General features: G+C 41.7%; 1 protein-coding gene across 2 annotated transcripts; it reads left to right on the plus strand.

Moving 5' to 3' along the window:
- The first annotated feature begins 1,636 nt into the window (after nucleotides 1-1,636).
- On the plus strand, nucleotides 1,637-22,316 carry LOC115111569 (beta-centractin-like). Of its 2 annotated transcripts, XM_065011546.1 has the most exons (12): nucleotides 1,638-1,811; nucleotides 2,556-2,705; nucleotides 4,420-4,484; nucleotides 5,712-5,787; nucleotides 5,970-6,095; nucleotides 6,337-6,461; nucleotides 6,680-6,896; nucleotides 20,307-20,399; nucleotides 20,527-20,701; nucleotides 20,832-20,893; nucleotides 21,035-21,075; nucleotides 21,163-22,316. In XM_065011546.1, exons 4-12 carry the CDS (start codon nucleotides 5,740-5,742, stop codon nucleotides 21,263-21,265), a joined length of 990 nt encoding a protein of 329 aa, XP_064867618.1. In that variant the 5' UTR covers nucleotides 1,638-1,811; nucleotides 2,556-2,705; nucleotides 4,420-4,484; nucleotides 5,712-5,739; the 3' UTR covers nucleotides 21,266-22,316. The 2 variants fall into 2 exon arrangements, with proteins under 2 accessions (XP_029493597.1, XP_064867618.1); XM_029637737.2 differs by lacking the exon at nucleotides 2,556-2,705 and having other exon boundaries at nucleotides 1,637-1,811.
- The last annotated feature ends 2,890 nt before the right edge of the window (nucleotides 22,317-25,206 follow it).

Consider the following 25,206-nt stretch of genomic DNA (forward strand, 5'->3'; position numbering starts at 1 on the left):
TTGCTCTGATAGCTTTAGTTGCTTGGGGAAAAGTGTGGCCAATAGATCTGCATTGTCAATGTTTGCCTTTATATTTAATCTGTGGCCTCTCCATCTGACCTTTCCCTCTTTAATCATGAGAGTAGGACTGAGAGGTAGACCTTGAAATGCTGCTGTGGTTGCCTATTTATTGCTTCCACACGGCTTCCAGTGGGTTGCCTTTTTGCTGAAGAGCACTGTCTATCTCCTCTCTCATTGGACCCTCTCTGACAGAGAAGCCAGTCCAAGCTGCTGCACTTTTAAGATCAACTGGCTCCAGTGATGATAGTGATCTTCATACCTCTACTGTTCTTCCACATATCTCTCTGTTGAGCTTGAAGACTTGACAAAGGTATCAGAGGGCAGAAGATCATCCTCCTGTAATGTTATCAATTTGTAGGATAAAACATTTAGAAGATAGCATGTTTTACTAGTGATTAATTGAAAGTTGTTAGATCTGGCCACCGGTACCCTTTCATAAATCATTAGGGGCATGCCATCTCTAACGGTGGGTGGTAAGTCAAATTGTGGTTGGTAAGTCAAATTGTTACAAAGCGTTCTGGGGGAAAACAATTATCTCTAGGCCAAGGTTAATTTACACATTGTTGGTAGTGTCATCGAGACGAGGTTACATTCACCCACTGTAGATGGTGTTAAAACACCATAACATGAAGAAAGAAGTTTCAGACAAGGACATTTCTGTCTGTGTGAAAGTCTTGAGCTTGGTTTAGCAGACATCTCATTAGTGATAGGGTGCCCACCAAAGGATACAGATACTCTCTCTTACTGTACTAACTGCTCTGGTGGCTGGCTGTATAATCACAGAGAAAATTAGATCCATCTCATTACTTTTTACATTAAGTGGTTGAAAGGAAAAGCAGGTCGAGTGCATTGGTCCATGCAAAATGTGGAGAGTAGAAATAATAACTTATGTAAAGTAAATTGAATCTGTCAGTCAGACTAAAAGAGCATAACCAATGCCATTTAGACTCTTAATATAGCCTGTTTTAGCAAATGTTTCTTACAGGTCTTAATACTATCCTCTAAATTCTCAAAGTAGGCTTATATTGTTTGACAACATAGTGGCCTGAATGATACATCTGCAAGTAAGAAAAGTAAAACATCCCATTTGTAGTCTTGCTTATGTTGTCAGAAGAAAGAATGGCACTCTACAGTAACTGTGGGAAGACACTATCCTAATTGTAAAGTCCCACATTCCACGTTATTTCAGTGCCATCTGGTGGTGCTGTAGCCTAATCGAAACAGGTTTTTGCAGATTTGTATGGAGATATCAGATAAAATAAAAATGTTAGTGTCAGTCATAACTGGTAATTGCATGGTTTGAACACATTTAAATTTTGAGTTAGGCCTAACTAATCTATTAACATAAATTCTAGTAACATGATATACAAAGAGCTGACCTTCCTTTAATATTTTGAAGTGTATAATAATAAGAACGTCTGGTCACAGTCTATCTAACAGAAGTTACTCAGACCAAAATGTTTTTCAACATTGTGGCCGTACGTTCCTTTGTAGCGTCAACGTCAACGTTTTTTCACTTGCAATGGCTTGCGATTGGCTTATGGGGCTGTACGTAGTCTTCGACTGTAGGTCGATTAGCTATTATAGTTGAGAAGCTCTATACGTACATGTTCTTTCTTCAGCGTTGCATTTTTCCACCAACAGATGATATTACGTTCTAGCTAGGAAAACAGGATTCAATAGAGTGGATAGCTCGTATCACCATGGAGTCCTACGATATAATAGCAAATCAGCCTGTGGTGATTGATAATGTAAGTGGTTAACGTTAGCTAGCTCGCAAACATGATTTGTAGCTGACCTTAGTAAAAAATAAATGCATCACTCGCTAACGTTAGTCTGCGGTTCAATGTGGTTGCTGTCTTGTTTATACCCGTTAACTAGCTAGCTAACACTAGGTTGCTAGCAAGCTGTTTAACGTACACTAGCTAACGTTACATTGACATTTTAGTAATTTAGCAGATGCTCTTATCAAATGGCTAGTTATATTATCCGTACTCTTAATCCCGAACGATGTAGCCATCGCTACAATTAGTCCACTAATTAGATAACTAAAGCTAGCCAGGTGGGTTTCAGTGGATGGGTGGGACAACCACATATTTCAGTCATATAGCTATTGTAGTACTATAATTTAGCTAAGTAGCTACATTTACCTCAATAAACTTGCGAGCTAACGTTAGTATCAGCCAAGTCAGTGTTAGTAGGGGAAAACACGGTTATCATTTGCAAACAATTTCATTTGCTAGTTACATAAATATAAACGTAACATGCAACAATTTCAAAGATTTTACTGAGTTAGTTCATATAAGAAAATCAGTCAATTGAAATAAACTCATTAGACCCTAATCTATGGATTTCACATGACTTGGAATACAGATTTGCATCTGTTAGTCACAGATACCTTAATTAAACAAAAAAAAAAATAGGGGTGTGGATTAGAATACCTGTCAGTATCTGGTGTGACCACCGTTTGCCTAAGCAACACATCTCCTTCGCAGAGTTGATCAGGCTGATTGTGGCCTGTGGAATGTTGTCCCACTCCTCTACAATGGCTGAATGAAGTTTCTGGATATTGGCGGGAACTGGAGCAAGCTGTTGTATATATCGATCCAGAGCATGCCAAACTTGCTCAATGGGTGACATGTTTGGTGAGTATGCAGGCCATGGAAGAACTGGGACATTTTCAGCTTCCAGCAATTGTGTACAGATCCTTGCGACATGGGACCAAGCATTATCAGGCTGAAACATGAGGTAATGGCGGCAGATGAATGGCACAACAATGGGCCTCAGGATCTCGTCACGGTATATTGCTGTCGAGAAAATGCAATAGTGTTCATTGTCCGTAGTTTATGTCTGCCCATACCATAACCCCAACGCCACCACGGGGCACTCTGTTCACAACGTTGACATCCGCAAACCGCTCGCCCACACGATGCCATACACTCTGCCATCTGCCCGGTACAGTTGAAACCACGATTAATCCGCAAAGCGCACACTTCTCCAGCATACCAGTGACAGTCGAAGGTGAGCATTTGCCCACCGAAGTGAGTCACAACGACAAACTGCATTCAGGACAAGACCCTTGTGAGGACGATGAGCTTCCCTTAGGTTGTGCAAACCCACAGTTTCATCGGGTGGCTGGTCTCAGACGATCTCGCAGTTTAAGAAGCTGGATGTGGAGGCCCTGGGTTGGCGTGGTTACACGTGGTTGTGAGGCCGGTTGGACATACGGAAAAATTCTCTAAAATTATGTTAGAGGAAGCTTGTGGTAAAGAAATTAACGTTAAATTATCTGGCAACCGCTCTGGTGGACATTCCTGCAGTCAGCATGCCAATTGCATCCTCACTCAAACCTTGAAACATTTGTAACATTGTGTTGTGTGACTACTCTACATTTTAGTGGCCTTTTATTGTCCCCAGCACAAGGTGCACCCACATATGCAATGCTCATTCTGTTTAATCAGCTTCTTGATAGGCCACACATGTCAGGTGGATGAATTATCTTGGCAAATGAGAAAATCTCACTGACAGGGATGTAAACAAATTTGTTGCAATTGTAAGCAAAATTATTTTTTTGTGCTTATGGAACATTTCTGGGGTCTTTTATTTCAGCTCATGAAACATGGGACCAACAATTGTTGCGTTTATATTTTTGTTCTGTGTAGATGAGGTAAATTAGCTAAAGCCAGTGCGAGAAATATTTGCTGAAGCCTCAGACTAGTTTTGCTCATCAGTCAGTAATTTAGTCTCACTAGCTAAAATCTACTATAGCAGTTGGGAATGTGGGTGGTAACCAAGCTAACCTATAACTGTTAAATAACGGACGGTTGCATCCCCGACCCGGTTGCATCCCTATGCTAACTAGGGAAAGCTCACAGTCAAACATTAGCTATTATCTTGCTTGTCAGGGTGAGCTAGCTAGCTATCTAGCCAGCTATAATTAAGACGTGAGCAATGAAAGAGAGGACATGAATGAGGAAATTAGTTAATCTTGGGTGGATAATTAGCTCATCTAGGTAAGATGATCAGTTTCCGCTTCAGGCTACTTGAAATCAGCATCATTGGGAAATTAAAGAACGCTTAATTTACTTGTGCATCATTGTGTTACTGACTGTAGTCAAGCATTAGAGTACAATAATTGTGAAGAACAACAATGGAAATTATATTTTTTACTTCTGATACAGTAGTTTATAGGATTCCTGCGTGCTGGTGTTTCCCCCTCAGCACTGTCTCATGACATCACTATACAAACAAGATGAACAGATGGTGTCAGAGCCACCCTCGGCCTCTATAATAAATTAGTTAATTTATGTAGCTAGCTTGCAAGGGGCCACATTTGGATTTTCTTACTTTCTCTTTCAGGGCTCTGGTGTTGTTAAAGCTGGTTTTGCAGGAGACCAGATCCCCAAATACTGCTTTCCAAACTAGTAAGATCACACACCTTCAGCCATCTCAACGCTATAATATTAAATACCTACAGTGCCTTCAGAAAGTATTCACATCTGACTTTTTCCACATTTTGTTACAGCCTGAATTTGAAATGGATTAAATTTAGATTTTTTTGTCTTTTGGGCTTACCTACAATAAATTCACCCTAATGTCAAATTGGAATGATGTTTTTAGACATTTTTACAAATTAATTTTAAAATGAAAGCTGAAATATCTTGAGTCAAGTATTCAACCCCTTTGTTATGTCAAGCCTAAGTAAGTTCAGGGGTAAAATTGTTTTAACAAGTCCCATAATACACGAAGTTGCATGGACTCTGTGTGCAATAATAGTGTTTAACATGATTTTTGAATGACTACCTCATCTCTGTACCACACATACAATTATCTGTAATGTCCCCCAGTCGAGTAGTGAATTTCAAACACAGATTCAACCACAGGGAGGTTTCCCTGTGCCTTGCAAAGAAGGCCACCTATTGGTAAAATTTAAATAAAACGGACGTTGAATGTCTTTGAAGCATGGTGAAGTTATAAATTACACTTTAGATGGTGTATCAATACACCCAGTCACCGACAAAGATACAGGCGTCCTTCCCAACTCAGTTGCCAGACATCTCACCATGAGGCCAATGGTGACTTTTTAAAACAGTAAATTTCATAGCTGTGGTAGAACTGAAGATGGCTCAACAACATTGTAGTTACTCCACAAAACTAACCTAATTGGAAGAAAAGGAAGCCTGTACAGAATAAAAATAATTAAAAACATGCATCCTGTTTGCAACAAGACACTAAAGTTTTACTGCAAAGAATGTGGCAGTGTTATGTTTGGGGCAAATCCAATACAACATTTTCAAGCATAGTGATGGCTGCCTCATATTATGGTTATGCTTGTAATCGTTAAAGACTGGGGAGTTTTTCAGGATAAAAAACGGAATGCCAAAATCCTAGAGGAAAACCTGGTCTGCTTTCCACCAGACACTAGGACATGAATCACCATACAGCAGCACAATAACCTCAAACACAAGGCCACATCCCCACTGGAGTTGCTTACCAAGAAGACAGTGAATTAAATCTGATTGAAAATCTATGGCAAGACTTGAGAATAAGTCAAGGGGTTTTCATATTTTCTCAAGGCCCTGTAATGTATTTTACTGAAATGCTTTGATTAAATTAAAGTATGTAATATAATCCATGTCTTTACCTTTTAGTGTGGGTCGTCCAAAGCATGTTCGGGTGATGGCAGGTGCGCTGGAGGGAGATCTCTTCATTGGCCCAAAAGCAGAGGTATGTACAGTGTTTTCTAAGACCGATGCCCATGGCCCTATTGTGTAACTCATAATATAGGCTAATGGGCTTCATGGTGTATGCTTATATTTAGGCTGTTATGACACTGAAGCGGTATTTTTAAACAATAATATAGTTATGGCCATTATTCCCAACACCTGTTGATCTCCATGTGGTTGTAGGAACACAGGGGACTTCTGTCTGTGCGGTACCCTATGGAGCATGGTATTGTTAAGGACTGGAATGACATGGAGCGCATCTGGCAATATGTGTACTCTAAGGAGCAACTACAGACCTTCTCTGAAGAGGTATTTTTCGCTGGTTTCTGTGACACACATTCTGGGTACTTTTAATTAGATCATGAGATGTAAGTAAGCATTTCACTGTATGGTCTACACCTGTTGTATTTGGCGTACGTAACAAATAACATTTGATTTTAGATGATTTTTTCTCTCAGGGTTTCTTGAAAGGTGAATATGAATGTGGGGTTTTGTTTTTAACTGTTTAACTGCATTGACTTTCTTTTCCATCTCTCCTAATGTTCTTTAGCATCCTGTGCTTTTAACAGAGGCCCCCTTAAACCCAAGTAAAAACCGTGAGCGTGCAGCAGAGGTGTTCTTTGAGACCTTCAATGTACCAGCGCTCTTCATCTCCATGCAGGCAGTATTAAGCTTGTAAGTTTGTCTGTCCTCTGTAGCTAGCTATCTTGCCTCTTGTTTGCCAGGGTAATGTTGGACATACCAGAACATTACAGAATGAATTCTCCAGAGGTTGAAAATCCAGGCTAATATGGCATGTATAATGCATTAATAACTGTAGAGAAATGAAAATTATGTAATAATCATTAGCATAAAAAGTGGAACAGTTTTGAATATCTCTTTGGATATTGCAGATATGCCACAGGGCGGACAACAGGAGTGGTGCTGGATGCTGGTGATGGGGTAACCCATGCTGTGCCTATCTATGAAGGCTTTGCCATCCCTCACTCTATCATGCGGGTGGACATTGCTGGGCGGGATGTCTCACGCTACCTACGCCTGCTACTGCGCAAGGAAGGCTATGACTTCCACACTTCAGCTGAGTTTGAGGTTGTGCGGACTATCAAAGAGGTATGGATGGGGAGATTGTGTTAAGTTTTTGATGGGGTAAAATGTGACAATTCTAGTCAAATAGTTTTCATCTTCTGGGCTGTCAAAGTGGATGTGTTAATAACGCGTGACATGTTTTATCGGCGTATATTTTTTTATTCCATTCATTGCGAGTCCATTTCGTTTACCACGCTAGAAGTTAAGTGCATCTGTTTCCACACAGATCTTTTTAAGGGGAAACACGGCTACAGCAAAGATGGTACAGTTGATGCTTGCTCCTTTATGTTGCTATGCCTCTAACCAAAATCTTGTAAAAGTTACTCCCAATATTACCGGAGCTATTTTATTTATTTTTTCTGCCCCAGATTCATGTGCATATCATGGGCCGTTTTAAACTACTCCTGAGCTGCTATTTTTTTGGTTTGATAACAGACATTGTTTAGCTAGCTAGTCATGTTACCTTGCTAGCTAGCAACCTGATAACTTGACCAATGCACATATGTGGATGGCACAGGAAGAACTGAAGAGGAATATGCTACTCAAAAAGATGCTTCAAAGGTAGGCTGCATATGCAAGAGTGGTGTGAGTGAGAGGGCTGAATCTCAAACCGAACACTTGGCCCTTAACCCCTTTATCGAGAACCACTTGCTGTTGTGTTCGATAGTCAACACTTGAGTCTGCAAGTGTTTTGGCCAAAATGAGCATGTTGACAATGCGCACTCAACGTCCCAACTGCCACTTGTCAATATTTAAAATCCATTTCCGAGCATTGTCTCCCACGACCTGTCTTGTAGTATGACTCGCTATGAAACACAGACCTGGGGCAGACACACTCCCTCCTGTTCTCCCTGTTCACCCATGTCTGCGTGGCAACACTTGTCTCATACTGAATGATCAACTCAACGACACAACCGTGGTAGGCTTGATTACCAACAATGACGAGACAGCCTACAGGGAGGAGGTGAGAGCCGTGGTGGAGTTGTGCCAGGAAATAACCTCTCCCTCAACGTCAATGAAATGAAGGAACTGATTGTGGATGACAGGAAACAGCAGAGAGAGCACGTCCCCTTCCACATTGACTGGGCCGCAATGGAGAAGGTCAAAAGCTTAAAAGTTTTTCGGTGTGCACACAACCTCGAATGGTCCCTTGAGTTCAGCACCTTTTCAATATCAGGAGGCTGAAGAAATTTGGCCTGACCTTTAAGACCCTCAAACCTCTACAGCTGCACCATTGAGGGCATCCTGTCGGGCTGTATCACGGCCTGGTACTGCAATTGCACCGTCCTCAACCACAGGGCTCTCCAGAGGGTGGTGAGGTCAGCCCAACTCATCACTGGGGGCACACTGCCTGCCCTACAGGACATCTACAGCTCCCGGTGTCACAGGAAGATCAAGGAACTTAACCACCTAAGCCACGGCCTGTTCACCCCGCTACAATCTAGAATAGGGTTCCCTAACTGCTGGCCGAATTTGGCCCTTGGGTGGTTTTATTTGGATCCTCAAGTTTTCTGAGCAAATCATATATACTACATACACTACCGGTCAAATGTTTTAGTACACCTACTCATTCCAGGGTTTTTCACTATTATTCTACAATGTAGACCATAGTGAAAATAAAGAAAAACCCTTGAATGCATAGGTGTATACCAACTTTTGACTGGTACTCTACATGTAGGTTGAGGTAAAGAGACTATGCATAGATATTAAACAGAGTAGCAGCTGTAAAAAGTGGGGGGGGAGGGGGTCAATTCAAATAATCCGGGTAGCCATTTGATTTACTGTTCAGGAGTCTTATGGCTTGGGGGTAGAAGCTGTTAAGAAGCCTTTTGGATCTAGACTTGACGCTCCGGTACCGCTTGTCGTGCGGTAGCAGAGAATGATCGGCTATGACTAGGGTGGCTAGAGTCTTTGGCAATTGTTTTGGGCCTTCCTCTGACACCAAATCAAATGGACTTATATAGCCCTTCGTACATCAGCTGATATCTCAAAGTGCTGTTCAGAAACGCAGCCTAAAACCCCACATTTTTGGACAAAGTTTTGGATTTTTGTTACGTAGATTTAAAAAAAAGCTGTCCTTGAAACAGTCTTGATATGTTTGTCAAATGAGAGATCAGGGTCCAGAGTAACGCCGAGGTCCTTCAGTTTTATTTGAGATGACTGTACAACCATTAAGATTAATTGTCAAATTCAACAGAAGATCTCTTTGTTTCTTGGGACCTAGAACAAGCATCTCTGTTTTGTCCGAGTTTAAAAGTAGAAAGTTTGCAGCCATCCACTTCCTTGTGTCTGAAACACCGGCTTCTAGCGAGGGCAATTTTGGGGCTTCACCATGTTTCATTGAAATGTACAGCTGTGTGTCATCCGCATAGCAGTGAAAGTTAACATTATGTTTTCGAATGACATCCCCAAGAGGTAAAATATATAGTAAAAACAATAGTGGTCCTAAAACGGAACCTTGAGGAACACCGAAATTTACAGTTGATTTGTCAGAGGACAAGCAATTCACAGAGACAAATTGATATCTTTCCGACAGATACGATCTAAACCAGGCCAGAACTTGTCCGTGTAGACCAATTTGGGTTTCCAATCTCTCCAAAAGAATGTGGTGATTGATGGTATCAAAAGCAGCACTAAGGTCTACAGATGCAAACCTGATATATAGGTTCTGGATGGCAGGAAGCTTGGCCCCAGTGATGTACAAGGACGTACGCACTACCCTCTAGTGCCTTGTGGTCGGAGGCCGAGCAGTTACCATACCAGACAGTGATGCAACCATTCAGGATGCTCTCAATGGTGCAGCTGTAAAACTTTTTGAGGATCTGAGGACCCATGCCAAATCTCCTGATGGGAAATAGGTTTTGTCGTACCCTCTTCATGACTGTCTTGGTATGTTTGGACCATGCTAGTTCATTGGTGATGTGGACTCCAAGGATCTTGAAGCTCTCAACCTGTTCGACAAAGGCCCCGTCGATGAGACGGGGCCTTTTCCTGTAGTCCACGATCATCTCCTTTGCCTTGATCACGTTGAGGGAGAGGTTGTTTTCCTGACACCACACTGCCAGGTCTCTGACTTCCTCCCTATAGGCTGTCTCATCGTTGTCGGTGATCAGGCCTACCACTGTTGTCATCGGCAAACTTAATGATGGTGTTGTAGTTGTGCTTGGCCAGGCAGTTATAGGTGAACAGAGCGTACCGGAGGGGACTGAGCAAGCACCCCTGAGGGGCCCCTGTGTCGAGGATCAGTGTGCGGATGTGTTGTTACCTACCCTTACCACCTGGGTGCGACCTGTCAGGAATTCCAGGATCCAGTTGCAGAGGGAGATGCTTAGTCCCAGGGTCCCTAGGTTAGTGATGAGCTTTGAGGGCACTATGGTGTTGAACGCTAAGCTGTAGTCAATGAATAGCATTCTCATGTAGGTGTTCCTTTTGTCCAGGTGTGGAGTGCAATAGAGATTGCGTCATCTCAGGATCTGTTGTGGTGGTATGCAAATTGGAGAGGGTCTAGCGTTACTGGGATAATGGTGTTGTGAGCCATGACAAGTCTTTCAAAGCACTTCATGGCTACAGAAGTGAGTGCTACGGGTCGGTAGTCATTTAGGCAGGTTACCTTAGTGTTCTTGGGCACAGGGACTATGGTGGTCTGCTTTAAACATTTTGGTGTCACAGACTCTGATAGGGAGAGGTTGAAAATGTCAGTGAAGACACTAGCCAGTTGGTCTGCGCATGCTCGGAGTACACATCCTGGTAATCCGTCTGACCATGTGGCCTTGTGGATGTCGACCTGTTTTAAAGGTCTTACTCACGTTGGCTACGGAGAGCGTGATCACACTGTCGTCCGGAACATCTGGTGCTCGCATGCGTGGTTCAGTGTTACTTGCTTCGAAGCGAGAGTTGAAATTATTTAGCTCGTCTGGTTGGCTCGTGTCACTGGGCAGCTCATGGCTATGGTTTCCTTTTGTAGTCCGTAATAGTTTGCAAGCCCTGCCACATCCGACCTACGTCTGAGCCGGTGTAGTACGATTCAATCTTAGTCCTGTTGTCGTGTCTTTGGCTATGCCGGATTAAGTGATATGACATGCTATTCTATAAAATCCTTTCTCCGTAATTAATATGACCTTATTGATCTAATCATGTAAATGTATTTAACTAGTGTCGGGGCACCACAAAATAATATTTATAAAGCTGTTATCTTCAGAATAAACTCTTAAAGACCTAGTAATATTTTACATCAATAGCAGTCTATTAATCGTCACCTTAATTCGGTCTCATCTGAAAGTTGTAAATTCTTGGTTGTCTTCACGAACTCTGGCTAACAAGTTGAATCAGCAATACAAAATTGGGTTTAATTATTTATTTACTAAATACCTAACTAATCACACATACACAGAATGAATTATACCTTGATTACAAATTACGTCATAAAGGAAAACGTCCCTAGCGGGCGGAACAGATATTACAGCTGGTTACACAAAAGAAAATGGGCTGGGTTTGAGTGAAAGAGCGGGAAGACTAAGGGACAAAGGGAGAAGCTGTGCTATCGTAAATACAGTATCTTATGCATTCTAAATGACCGCCCATTTGGAAAAGGAAAATGCAATAAATATTTCCTCTGAGCTGCGCTTTGGTAGGTTGGTGGTAGATGGAAGGCCATGTTGCCAAACCGAGTTCTTTGTCCTTTGAAGAATGGTGGTCAATTGCATACGTTGTAGTAACGTCGTTGTGTGGTAGACGGGATACTGTGTCTGTTCTTTCCTAGCCCGCGTTTGCAGCTGCTGTTACTAACTCAACGGCTAGGAGGTATCACTTCTGCAGTGAATAAGAGTTCAAAGTTCATACCATTCGCAACCAAAGCTCACGCTGAGGTTGGCTTAGTTCTGTAGTTGACATGTTAGTCCTTTTAACGCAGAGGCTGCAGACCTCACATACTTGGAACAGGAGGTTACATTTTCGTCAAGGCTTTATATAGTGGAGCGAGAAGGGTGTGTCTGAAAAGTTTTAGAACCCATGTCTCTTCACAGGAGCGGGCCACTGATTGAACAGAGCCCTAACCTTATGAAAACCCAAATCTCTCATTTGGAAGCTAAAATTACATTTCATCTCTTCACCAATCATTTTATATTCAAACATTTAAATTGAACAACAATTCCATGTGAATCCGATAACTCTGTGTAGACTTTCCACTGTAGAGTTTGTCATCCTATCATCGATGAGAATGTCTCAGATGACAACCGAACTGACATATTCATTAAGTACCACCACATATGTTCAATTGGTCGGATTACCAGATTACCCCCCCCCACCCACCGGGTTTTCAAATGTCACATCAGTAGGGTAGAGAGAGGAAAAAGGGGGGAAGAGGTATTTATGACTGTCATAAACCTACCCCCAGGCCAACGTCATGACACTGTATTGACGCTTTGCCTGTTTTGATGGTTCGTCAGAGGGCATAGCGGGATTTCTTATAAACGTCCGGGTTAGAGTCCCGCTCCTTGAAAGTGGCAGCTCTACCCTTTAGCTCAGTGCAGATGTTGCCTGTGATCCATGGTTTCTGGTTGGGGTATGGTCACTGGGGACGACGTCATCGATGCACTTATTGATGTGGTGTGCTCCTCAATGCCTTCGGAAGAATGCACAAGGTACTCCTTTGTAACGATCATGCTGTTTACTCAGCTTGTTGATATGCCACACCTGTCAGGTGGATGGATTGTCTTGGCAAAAGAGAAATTATCACTAAAAGAGAAGTTAACATATTTGTGCACAATATTTTAGAGAAATAAGCTTTTTGTGTGTTGAACATTTCTGGGATCTTTAGTTTCAGATCATGAAACATGGGACCAACACTTTCCATGTTCCACTTATATTTTTGTTCCGTGTATATTTATATTCCTCACTCTATTTTATCATTTATTTATATTTTGGATTGTTTTGTATTGCTTGGTACAAAACAATTACTGCACTTTGAGCTAGAAACAAAAGTATTTCGCTGCACCTGTCATAACATCGGCATATCTGTGTATGTGACCAATAAACTTGATTTTATTTGATTGAGAATACCTGAAGTTTTAACAGTACTTAAAGGTGTGTGTGTGTGAGGCGGTTTGTGCAGTTTAAGATGCAGTTAATTATTATTTTTTCTCGTAACCATGGCCTTATTTCTATTACAGCATATTGGATGATTGTCATTCATATTCCATTTACCCGTTCAATTTAACATTTATAGGTTTAGTCTACTACATGATACTGTCATTTTTCCTATACCCATCATGAGAGTTTCTACAATCTAGCCTATGAATTAAAGTTTACAACTTAATTGCACACAGGTCGAGAGAAATTTGAGGTGACACATGGACAGACAGTGACACATTCAATACCGCCTTCTACACTTTTGCCTGCATCTAGCTGATCTAGGGTGTAATGATTAGTCCAACATTTGCAAACAAGTTACTATTGGAGAAATCCAGGTATGTTTATCTTGATTTTGTTTAGTTTGCATCACTCTTTTTGAGACTGGTGTTTTAGTAGGGAAAACCAGCTAGCTAGCTACATTTGCTAGCTAAGTAAGTGGGGGAAAAATACGAAACAGTTCTCTCTCTCTTTTGCTTTATTTTTTAATAAATTAATTTGTTCAAAACTGTTCAGCTATTATCTATCTCTCTTTGAGTCAACTCCTCACCACATTTTATGTTCTGCAGTGCTAGCTGCAGCTTATGTTTTCAGTACTTTCATTGGGTGGACATGTCAGTTCATACTGCAAGAGCTCTGATAGGTTGGAGGACGTTCTGCCGGAAATTGTCAATATTACTGTGGAAGTCTGTGGAAGGTGGTGAGAACCATCAGCCTCCTGTGTTTTGTATTGAAGTCCATGTACCCAGAGGAGGACGGAAGCTAGCTGTCCTTTGGCTACACGATAGTGCTACTCTACAGAGTGCTGTTGTGGCTACTGTAGACATTCAATACAAAACAGTAAGCTTAAATCAGTTAATTGGTAGCGTGTGTGTATGTACAGTGGGGCAAAAAAGTATTTAGTCAGCCACCAATTGTGCAAGTTCTCCCACTTAAAAAGATGAGAGGCCTGTAATTTATCATAGGTACACTTCAACTATGACAGATAAAATGAGAAGAAAAATCCAGAAAATCACATCGTAGGATTTTTAATGAATTAATTTGCAAATTATGGTGGAAAATAAGTATTTGGTCAATAACAAAAGTTTCTCTACTTTGTTATATACCCTTTGTTGGCAATGACGGAGGTCAAACGTTTTCTGTAAGTCTTCACAAGGTTTTCACACACTGTTGCTGGTATTTTGGCCCATTCCTCTATGCAGATCTCCTCTAGAGCAGTGATGTTTTGGGGCTGTTGCTGGGCAACACGGACATTCAACTCCCTCCAAAGATTTTCTATGGGGTTGAGATCTGGAGACTGGCTAGGCCACTCCAGGACCTTGAAATGCTTCTTACAAAGCCACTCCTTCTTTGCCCAGGCGGTGTGTTTGGGATCATTGTCATGCTGAAAGACCCAGCCACGTTTAATCTTCAATGCCCTTGCTGGTAGAAGGAGGTTTCACTCAAAATCTCACGATACATGGCCCCATTCATTCTTTACTTTACACGGATCAGTCGTCCTGGTCCCTTTGTAGAAAAACAGCCCAAAAGCATGATGTTTCCACCCCCATGCTTTACAGTAGGTATGGTGTTCTTTGGATGCAACTCAGCACTCTTTGTCCTCCAAACACTGGCTTAAGCAGGGGGACACGTCTGGCACTGCAGGATTTGAGTCCCTGGCGGCGTAGTGTTACTGATGGTAGGCTTTGTTACTTTGGTCCCAGCTCTCTGCAGGTCATTCACTAGGTCCCCCCGTGTGGTTCTGGGATTTTTGCTCACCGTTCTTGTGATCATTTTGACCCCACGGGGTGAGATCTTGTGTGGAGCCCCAGATCAAGGGAGATTATCAGTGGTCTTGTATGTCTTCCATTTCCTAATAACTGCTCCCACAGTTGATTTGCAGGTCTACAATTTTGTTTCTGGTGTCCTTTGACAGCTCTTTGGTCTTGGCCATAGTGGAGTTTGGAGTGTGACTGTTTGAGGTTGTGGACAGGTGTCTTTTATACTGATAAGTTCAAACAGGTGCCATTGATACAGGTAACGAGTGGAGGACAGAGGAGCCTCTTAAAGAAGAAGTTACAGGTCTGTGAGAGCCAGAAATCTTGCTTGTTTGTAGGTGACCAAATATTTATTTTCCACCATAATTTGCAAATAAATTCATTAAAAATCCTACAATGTGATTTTCTGGATTTTTTTTCTCATTTTGTCTGTCATAGTTGAAGTGTACCTATTATGAAAATTACAGGCCTCATCTTTTTAAGTGGGAGAACTTGCCCAATTGGTGGCTGACTAAATACTTTTTTGCCCCACGTATGTATGTATGTATGCATGCATGTATGCAAGTGAGTACACCCCCAAATTTGGAAAATGTCCAAATTGGGCCCAATTAGCCATTTTCCCTCCCCGGTGTCATGTGACTCAGGTGTGAATGGGGAGCAGGTGTGTTACATTTGGTGTCATCGCTCTCACACTCCCTCATACTGACTGGTCACTGGAAGTTCAGCATGGCACCTCATGGCAAAGAACTCTCTGAAGATCTGAAAAAAATAATTGTTGCTCTACATAAAGATGGCCTGGGCTATAAGAAAATTGCCAAGACGTTAAAACTGAGCTGCAATACGTTGGCCAAGACCATACAGCGGTTTAACTGGACAGGTTCCACTCAGAACAGGCCTCGCCATATTCAACCAAAGAAGTTGAGTCCACGTGTTCAGCATCATATCCAGAGGTTGTCTTTGGGAAATAGACGTTTGAGTGCTGCCAGCATTGCTGTGGAGATTGAAGGGGTGGGGGGTCAGCCTGACAGTGCTCAGACCATACGCCGTACACTGCATCAAATTGGTCTGCATGGCCGTCGTCCCAGAAGGAAGCCTTTTCTAATGCACAAGAAAGCCCGCAAACAGTTTGCTAAAGACAAGCAGACTAAGGACATGGATTACTGGAACCATGTCCTGTGGTCTGATGAGACCAAGATAAACGTATTTGGTTCAGATGGTGTCAAGCGTGTGTGGCGGCAACCAGGTGAGGAGTACAGACAAGTGTGTCTTGCCTACAGTCATGATTGGTGGTAGGAGTGTCATGGTCTGGCGCTGCATGAGTGCTGCCGGCACTCTGCACACATCAACAACTGACACCCACGAAGCATCGTTACCCATCGCTCCACAAAAGCCGCGGCCCTTGCAGAGCAAGGGGAACAACTTCTTCAGGTCTCAGAGCGAGTGAAACACTATTAGCGCGCACCACCGCTAACTAGCTAGCCATTTCACATCGGTTACACTCACCCCCCTTTTGACCTCCTTTTCCGCAGCAACCAGTGATCCGGGTCACGGCATCAATGTAACAGTATAACTTTCGTCCGTCCCCTCGCCCCGACCCGAGCTCGAACCAGGGACCCTCAGCACACATCAACAACAGCCACCCCCGAAGCATCATTACCCATCGCGCCACACGCAGAGCAAGGGCAACAACTACTTCAGGTCTTCAGGTCCCACCGCTAACTAGGTAGCCATTTCACATCGGTTACATGTATATCTGTATTATATATGTGTGTGTATCTCTTATTAATTTAACTTAATATTATTATTATTTTAACTTAATATAATACACAATCTATTTAGTCTCAAATAAATATTGAAACATGTTAAATTTGGTTTAAATAATGCAAAAACACAGTGTTGGAGAAGAAAGTAAAAGTGCAGTATGTGCCATCTAAAAAAAAAGCTAACATTTTAAGTTCCTGGCTCAGAACATGAGAACATATGAAAGCTGGTGGTTCAATATTCCCAGTTAACCATACGGTTAACATACGGTGATCGCTACATAAATAGTCATATTAAACATTCATGAAAATACAAGTGTCTCACATGGGTCGAAAGCCTAGAATCTTGCTAATCCAACTGCGTTGTCAGATTTAAAAAAGGATTTACTGCGAAAGAATACGATGCGATTATCTGAGAACAAAGCCCCATTAAAAAAAGCTATTTCAACCAGCACAGGCGTAACATCACAAATTGCAATAAAATAAATTCTTTATCTTTGATCTTCCTCTGTTTGCAATCCCAATGCTTATTGTTACACAATGAATGGTCTTTTGTTTGATAAAATCCATTTTTATAGCCCAACACGAAACATTTTGTGAACCGCTTGTCGTGAATTCCGTCTCATTCCATTTTCGACGACACATTCGATGTAAATACACACACTAAACGTGACTTTTCCAGTCATGTTTGGTTTCATTGCAATCAACTGGTTTGTTTGTAACACAACCAAACCTGATGGGTCATTTCGCGGGATGTATTGACTGAAAGAAACCGATTTGAAGACAAGTAATGACATCATTGTGCACCAATGATATGACCGCTGTTTCGTTGATTGACTGTATTTTAACCCAATGACTACTGATCGTCTTGAAATCTAGCTGGGTAGATAGCCAATGAGCTGAGGTAAACAGAAATATGTAATGTTTATGTGTTGGAAAACCAACCCATGTAGTAAACTCCGGCGTAAGGAGGTTCATTCGCCATTGAAGATTCATACCGGAAGGAGCCACATGTTACGTACAACGTTGTTTTGGTAAAGCGCATCTTCAGCTGTTTATATATCAATCAGTATGGCGACTAAGTCAGGGAAAGCTAAATCTAAGTCTAGATATACAGATGTACACACAATTTTGGAAGAAATTGATCAGGTAAGTGAGACAGATTGTTGGAGGACGATTCATTTAGCGATTCCCAAATGGAGGAATATTTTTTGAACAGAAAGGACATTGTTTTGGACTGGTAAGTTTTTCTCATGCCAATGCCATTGTTTGAAATTAATAATAGAAAATATTATTTGTGAAATGAAATAGCCTATTTGAGGCTGTTGAGGGGAGGGCAGGCCCACAACAATGGCCAAAGTGAAATGGAGACAGTAGATACAGCTGGTCTGTTGTAATATAATAAAGACAGATCTAGCTGGTCTGTCATAATATAAATGAGACAGATCTAGCAGGTCTATAATAATATATTCAACCTTATGTTCCCTGTACTATATATAATGTGTGTTTATTATACCTGTTGATACAGGGCTCATATGTGAAACTATTTTGAACATCTTGGCCATGTTCTGTTATCTCCACCCGGCACAGCCAGAAGAGGACTGGCCACCCCACATATGCTCTCTCTAATTCTCTCTTTCTTTCTCTCTCTCGGAGGACCTGAGCCCTAGGACCGTGCCCCAGGACTACCTGACATGATGACTCCTTGCTGTCCCCAGTCCACCTGACTGTGCTGCTGCTCCAGTTTAAACTGTTCTGCCTTATTATTATTCGACCATGCTGGTCATTTATGAACATTTGAATATCTTGGCCATGTTCTGTTACAATCTCCACCCGGCACAGCCAGAAGAGGACTGGCCACCCCACATAGCCTGGTTCCTCTCTAGGTTTTGGCCTTTCTAGGGAGTTTTTCCTAGCCACCGTGCTTTTACACCTGCATTGCTTGCTGTTTGGGGTTTTAGGCTGGGTTTCTGTACAGCACTTTGAGATATCAGCTGATGTACGAAGGGCTATATAAATAAATTTGATTTAACTGAACATTTTCTCTCACAGTAACACTGACTCCGAATGGGAGCCCCCAGTGCCAAGGTGTCCATCCCCCACTGAAGCTGGTTCATCCAGCTCCTGCCACAAGTGGTGTTCATCTGCCCAAATGTATTTCTGCAGGCATGGATGTGCCTCAGGGTCTAAAGGGCACAGCATGGAGGCGTCGCTGTGTTCTTTGCAAAATGAAGTCCCCCATCACCTGCACCACCTGGCATCAGCAGCACAATATTGTGTAGAGGACTGAAGGTCTTCCAAATATTGAAAGTGTTATTTTGTAAATGTGGGGGGGTGGTGTTAAAATACCATTTTGGTATTTTGTGTATAGTTATTCCATTCAAAATGTATAACTTCACCAATTTGGCCACTTGGGTACATTTGGTCTACTTGTGTGGGACACCTGGGTGACTTCATGATACATTTTATGTAGCACACTCATTTTGGAAGTTATCATTCTGAAACTTTGCACAAGTACTGTTGCCCTCTTATGTTTTTCACTGAAATGGTCCCCATCATCCTATCTGAATGTTTGTTTTGTCTTGTTCATTTTAGGAGGACAAAAACATATGTTTTTTTCATTGTATTATCTAAACCAGATCTATTGTGTTATTCTCCTACATTCAATTCACATTTACACAAACTTCAGAGTGTTTTCTTTCAAATGAAACCAAGAATATGCATATCCTTGGTCCTGGGCCTGCGCTACAGGCGGAAATTGAAAAAAGTAGGGGTGTAGCTGGAAGCGGTTAAGAAGTTTTAGGTTGTAGTTATAGGAATTATGACATGTCAACTATTTCTCTCTACCATTTGTATTTCCTATTCCTTTGACTATTGGATGTTCTTATAGGCACTTTAGTATTGCCAGCCTAATCTCTGGAGTTGATAGGCTTGAAGTCATCAACAGCGATGTGCCTCAAGCATTGCTAAGAGCTGCTGGCAAAGTCAGTAAAGTGCTGTTTGAATTAATACTTACGAGCCTGCTGCTGCCTACCACCGCTCAGTCAGACTGCTCTATCAAATATCAAATCATAGACTTAATTATAATATAGACACAGAAATACGAGCCATTAATATGGTCAAGTCCGGAAACTATCATTTCGAAAACAAAACGTTTAATCTTTCAGTGAAATACAGAGCCGTTCCTTTTTTATCGAACGGGTGACAACCCTAAGTCTAAATAGTGGTTACATTGCACAACCTTCAATGTTATGTCATAATTATGTAAAATTCTGGCAAATTAGTTCACAGTTCGCAATGAGCCAGGCGGCCCAAACTGTTGCACATACCCTGACTCTGCTTGCACTGAACGCAAGAGAACAAGCTAGTTAACCTAGTAATATCATCAACCATGTGTAGTTAACTAGTGATTTTGTGAAGATTTGTTTTTTATAAGTTTAATGCTAGCTAGCAACTTACCTTGGCTCCTTGCAGCCACAAGGTCCTTTTGACACTGCACTCGCATAACATGTGGTCAGCTTGCCACGCAGTTTCCTCGTGGATTGCAATGTAATCAGGTCCAAAAAAGCTGATTACCGATTGTTATGAAAACTTGAAATCGGACATGTCAATTAATTAATCGGTCGACCTCTAGAAGAAATCTTCCATTAGGGCCAAATTCAAAAATTGTGATTAACTTGTTTGACAACCCCTACAATCTTCACAAGACACTCTGTCAGTCCTGTTATTTAGATTTTTGATTCAACCTTTGTCCTTGACATCTGTCACTTTTATCTTGTTTACCTCTGCAGAGAGCATGCTACCTATCTCTGAACCCACAGAAAGATGAAACCTTGGAGACGGAGAAGGCACAGTACACTCTTCCTGATGGCAGCACATTGGATGTGAGTCATTTTAGATGCATTCGCAACATGTATTGTTCTGAAAGTTGTTCAATATTGCTATTTTGACATGGCACGTAAACTTTTGTATTTATACCAAAGTATTGACAGCTTGTTATACCCTGTGTAGATTGGCCCTGCTCGATTCCGAGCCCCAGAGCTTCTCTTCCGTCCAGACTTGATAGGGGACGAGAGTGAAGGAATCCACGAGGTTCTGGCTTTTGCCATTCAGAAGTCAGACATGGACCTGCGACGTACACTCTTTTCCAACATTGTCCTCTCTGGGGGCTCCACTCTCCTCAAAGGTATTCATTAGAATTCTTTCCCACCAATTACATATTGAGGACTGGCAAACAACAAATGTTTCACTCCACTCCTTAAGCATTGGCTAATTGTCTTCATCTGTCCTTGTTTTACATGTTTTCTTTCCCTAAGGTTTTGGTGATCGATTGTTAAGTGAAGTGAAAAAGTTGGCACCCAAAGATGTGAAAATAAAGGTATTTGCTGCCCTAACCTTGGGGACTCGCAGCAATTTCAATGTATTAAATGTTTAATGTTGGTTCAACAATTATCATCCATTTCTGAACTAGTTGTGCTGTGTCACAGTCCATTTATTTCCCCGTGTTACTCTTTGTTAGATCTCTGCACCCCAAGAACGACTCTACTCCACGTGGATAGGGTAAGTAACATCATGTGATCAGCCACAGACTAAACAGATTAGTCTCTGTTTCCAGAGTTATGATCCTCTCTTGTTGCATGCTTGAAGGGGCTCCATCCTTGCGTCACTGGACACCTTCAAGAAGATGTGGGTGTCAAAGAAGGAGTATGAGGAAGACCGAGCACGTGCCATCCATCGGAAGACCTTCTGAAGAGGTGGGCGGTGCTCCTATTATGCCCAAAAACCTCTGGTTCAAGTCCACCAACTACTCAACTACACCCCCTTCCCCATTACCCCTATGATAAGGAGAGTTCATGGCTCCCTATGGCATGCCTTCTACAGACTCCCCTCCACACGCCAAATGACGGGGACACTGGCCAGGACTGGCAAAGTGTTGGGCAGCCATTACCAGACAGACCCAGAACCTGTACCAATGACAAGGCTTTAAGTTGCATCTCTTGATATTGTGGACTTTCCTTATTTTTAACATTTAAGCAAATTCTGTATTTATTCTACGATTTGTTATGCCCCATATGAAATGGATCATAAAATCCTTAACTTAAATGGCAATGAAGGGGAACGTTCTGCTTTACTTTGATGTATAGATTCAATTAAGATATGTGTTTTTACCTTTTGGGTTTTGTTACTGTGGCACATTAAACATAGTGTGCAAAGACACCTTAAGAACTTCTTGTTATAAAGTTATTTATTTATTTATTTCCCACTGTCTGAATATCCAGTGTCTTTCAACTGTCCATCAGTGTCTTTTCAACTTTCAAACCCAAGTTGATGTAAATTGTATTGAAAATATTTGATTGGTTTATCACCTGGTGCCATTTAATCAATGTTGTTAGGGAATTAAACATTACATCTTGAGTGGACCACATGAGTTAAAAGCACTTTCAGTGTTGTGCTGATGGAGAATATTCTGACTGAATTCATGTTCCAAACCTGCATGGTTTGCTAAACTTTTAAACTGGATCGAAGGTGACATGACAATGGGTCGGTTGTCATGCTTTTTCTGGCAGATGTTTGCAAGCTAAACAGAATTGGTATTAGTGACTTCATTTTAGACCAAAATATGTATTGTGTTAGTTTCAAGGGTAACAGTTTTACCATATCCTGCTGGCATAACTCTTAGAGGCAAATACAAACACTAATAACAGTATTGCTGAAATATTATTTTTTAATTGAGTTGTACATTGGAGTGTTGCTTGCACTTTAATTTAGTCAATTTAGTTACAATAAATGAGTGCACTCTGCTGGGATGTGATTATGTTTATTATGCTGAATACATTAGCAATGCAAGATTTAGATTAAAATGGCAAAATAATATACATTTGCACTACCTTTGATTATTTTATCAGTTTCTTTGGTGTGGAAAAGGGGATCCTTGGGGTGTCCAACTCTGACATTGCGCCATTGAGGTTGAAATTTAAAATGGGTTTAAAAGGGTTAAATTAGGGGTAGGGTTAAGTGTAATGACGTCCCAAGGATTCCAATTATCACCTAACATGGGTGTGTTCCACCAAAGATTATGAATATACTGACAAGCCACGTCTCTCCGCCCTAACAATTGGAGTCATCCATCCTCTGGATTGGTGGATACATCTCATTATTGTAATCCTTTTTTAAACACAAACTATATTTATATCGCAACTAGTTCTATAGCAGATTAGTAAAAATTGCCTTTTTCCCTTCAGATTACCTTACTTTCAGTTATTTGAAAATGAAATCCTCTCTAAAATATCACTATTTTTTAAACAAGCCATAGAAAGTTGTTTGCAATTTCAGTTTTATTCACCAGAAAAGACTAAACAAATATTAAAACAACTATTTTGGTTAAACTCAAATATACTAATTGATTTTTTTTTTTAAAGTTATTTTTAGATGATTTTTAAAATGTATAATCTTTGTAAATAATATAAATAAAACTAGTGGAGTTGTCACACATGCAGTTAACAAAATTACATGAAAATGTCTGCTCTAGAGATCGTATGGAACTTGTCTGTCAGCCCTGCATTAAATACCAAAATTGGCAAAAGAAAATTGTGCTAAATAAAAATATATGCTAGTTTAATTTCAGGACCAAAAAATGGACAGCTTCACAATAGAGGTTTCAAAATAGTTGGAAGGAGATTTTCGATGAACAAAACAACGCCAGAAATGTTTTTATTCAATTTAAATTATACTAAATTCTTGCAACCAATAGAATGTTATACACTGCTCAAAAAAATAAAGGGAACAGTAAAACAACATCCTAGATCTGAATGAAATATTCTTATTAAATACTTTTTTCTTTACATAGTTGAATGTGCTGACAACAAAATCACACAAAAATTATCAATGGAAATCAAATTTATCAACCCATGGCGGTTTGGATTTGGAGTCACACTCAAAATTGAAGTGGAAAACCACACTACAGGCTGATCCAACTTTGATGTAATGTCCTTAAAACAAGTCCAAATGAGGCGCAGTAGTGTGTGTGGCCTCCATGTGCCTGTATGACCTCCCTACAACGCCTGGGCATGCTCCTGATGCGTGGAGGATGGTCTCCTGAGGGATCTCCTCCCAGACCTGGACTAAAGCATCCGCCAACTCCTGGACAGTCTGTGGTGCAACGTGGCGTTGGTGGATGGAGCGAGACATGATGTCTCAGATGTGCTCAATTGGATTCAGGTCTGGGGAACGGGCGGGCCAGTCCATAGCATCAATGCCTTCCTCTTGCAGGAACTGCTGACACACTCCAGCCACATGAGGTCTAGCATTGTCTTGCATTAGGAGGAACCCAGGGCCAACCGCACCAGCATCACAAGGGGTCTGAGGATCTCATCTCGGTACCTAATGGCAGTCATGCTACCTCTGGCGAGCACATGGAGGGCTGTGCGTCCCCCCAAAGAAATGCCACCCCACACCATGACTGACCCACCGCCAAACCGGTCATGCTGGAGGATGTTGCAGGCAGCAGAACGTTCTCCACGGCATCTCCAGACTGTCACGTCTGTCACATGTTCTCAGTGTGAACCTGCTTTCATCTGTGAAGAGCACAGGGCGCCAGTGGCTAATTTGCCAATCTTGGTGTTCTCTGGCAAATGAAAAACATCCTGCACGGTGTTGGGCTGTAAGCACAATCCCCACCTGTGGACGTCGGGCCCTCATACCACCCTCATGGGGTCCGTTTCTGAACGTTTGAGCAGACACATGCACATTTGTGGCCTGCTGGAGGTCATTTTGCAGGGCTCTGGCAGTGCTCCTCCTGCTCCTCCTTGCACAAAGGCGGAGGTAGCAGTCCTGCTACTGGGTTGTTGCCCTCCTACGGCCTCCTCCACGTCTCCTGATGTACTGGCCTGTCTCCTGGTAGCGCCTCCATGCTCTGGACACTACGCTGACAGACACAGCAAACCTCTTTGCCGCAGCTCGCATTGATGAGCTGCACTACCTGAGCCACTTGTGTGGGTTGTAGACTCTGTCTCATGCTACCGCTAGAATGAAAGCACCGCCAGCATTCAAAAGTGACCAAAACATCAGCCAGGAAGCATAGGAACTGAGATGTGGTCTGTAGTCCCCACCTGCAGAACCACTCCTTTATTGGGGATGTCTTGCTAATTGCCTATAATTTCCTATTCCATTTGCACAACAGCACGTGAAATGTATTGTCAATCAGTGTTATTTCCTAAGTGGACAGTTTGATTTCACAGAAGTGTGATTGACTTGGAGTTACATTGTGTTGTTTAAGTGTTCCCTTAATTTTTTTGAGCAGTGTATATAAAAGAGATACAACCATCCCAGCTCTGCAGATTTTCCTACGAAGAGAGAGAATCATTAGATCACTAAAAACATCATTTTTAAAATATTCGATGAGGGCTGTATCCAATGGGGATGCTATGCTACTAGCATAAATGTATGAATATGCATAGCCATCTTGTGACAACTCCGATATAAAATGTTTTATGTCAAACTCCAGGGATGTCATGTGTCCTTACTTGTGTCCTACACTCTTAACAACTTAAGCATTACGAAAGTTCTATTTGATCAAATAAATCTCACATCGCAAATAATTAATACATTTTTGTTGTTGACCAAATTCGACACTAATTGACCTCCATACAAAAACTCCTTGCTTCCTTTACGTCTCTGGTACGATTGAGCGGG

Source organism: Oncorhynchus nerka, linkage group LG27 (genome assembly GCF_034236695.1).
Source record: "Oncorhynchus nerka isolate Pitt River linkage group LG27, Oner_Uvic_2.0, whole genome shotgun sequence".
NCBI classification, from domain to species: Eukaryota; Metazoa; Chordata; class Actinopteri; order Salmoniformes; family Salmonidae; genus Oncorhynchus; species Oncorhynchus nerka.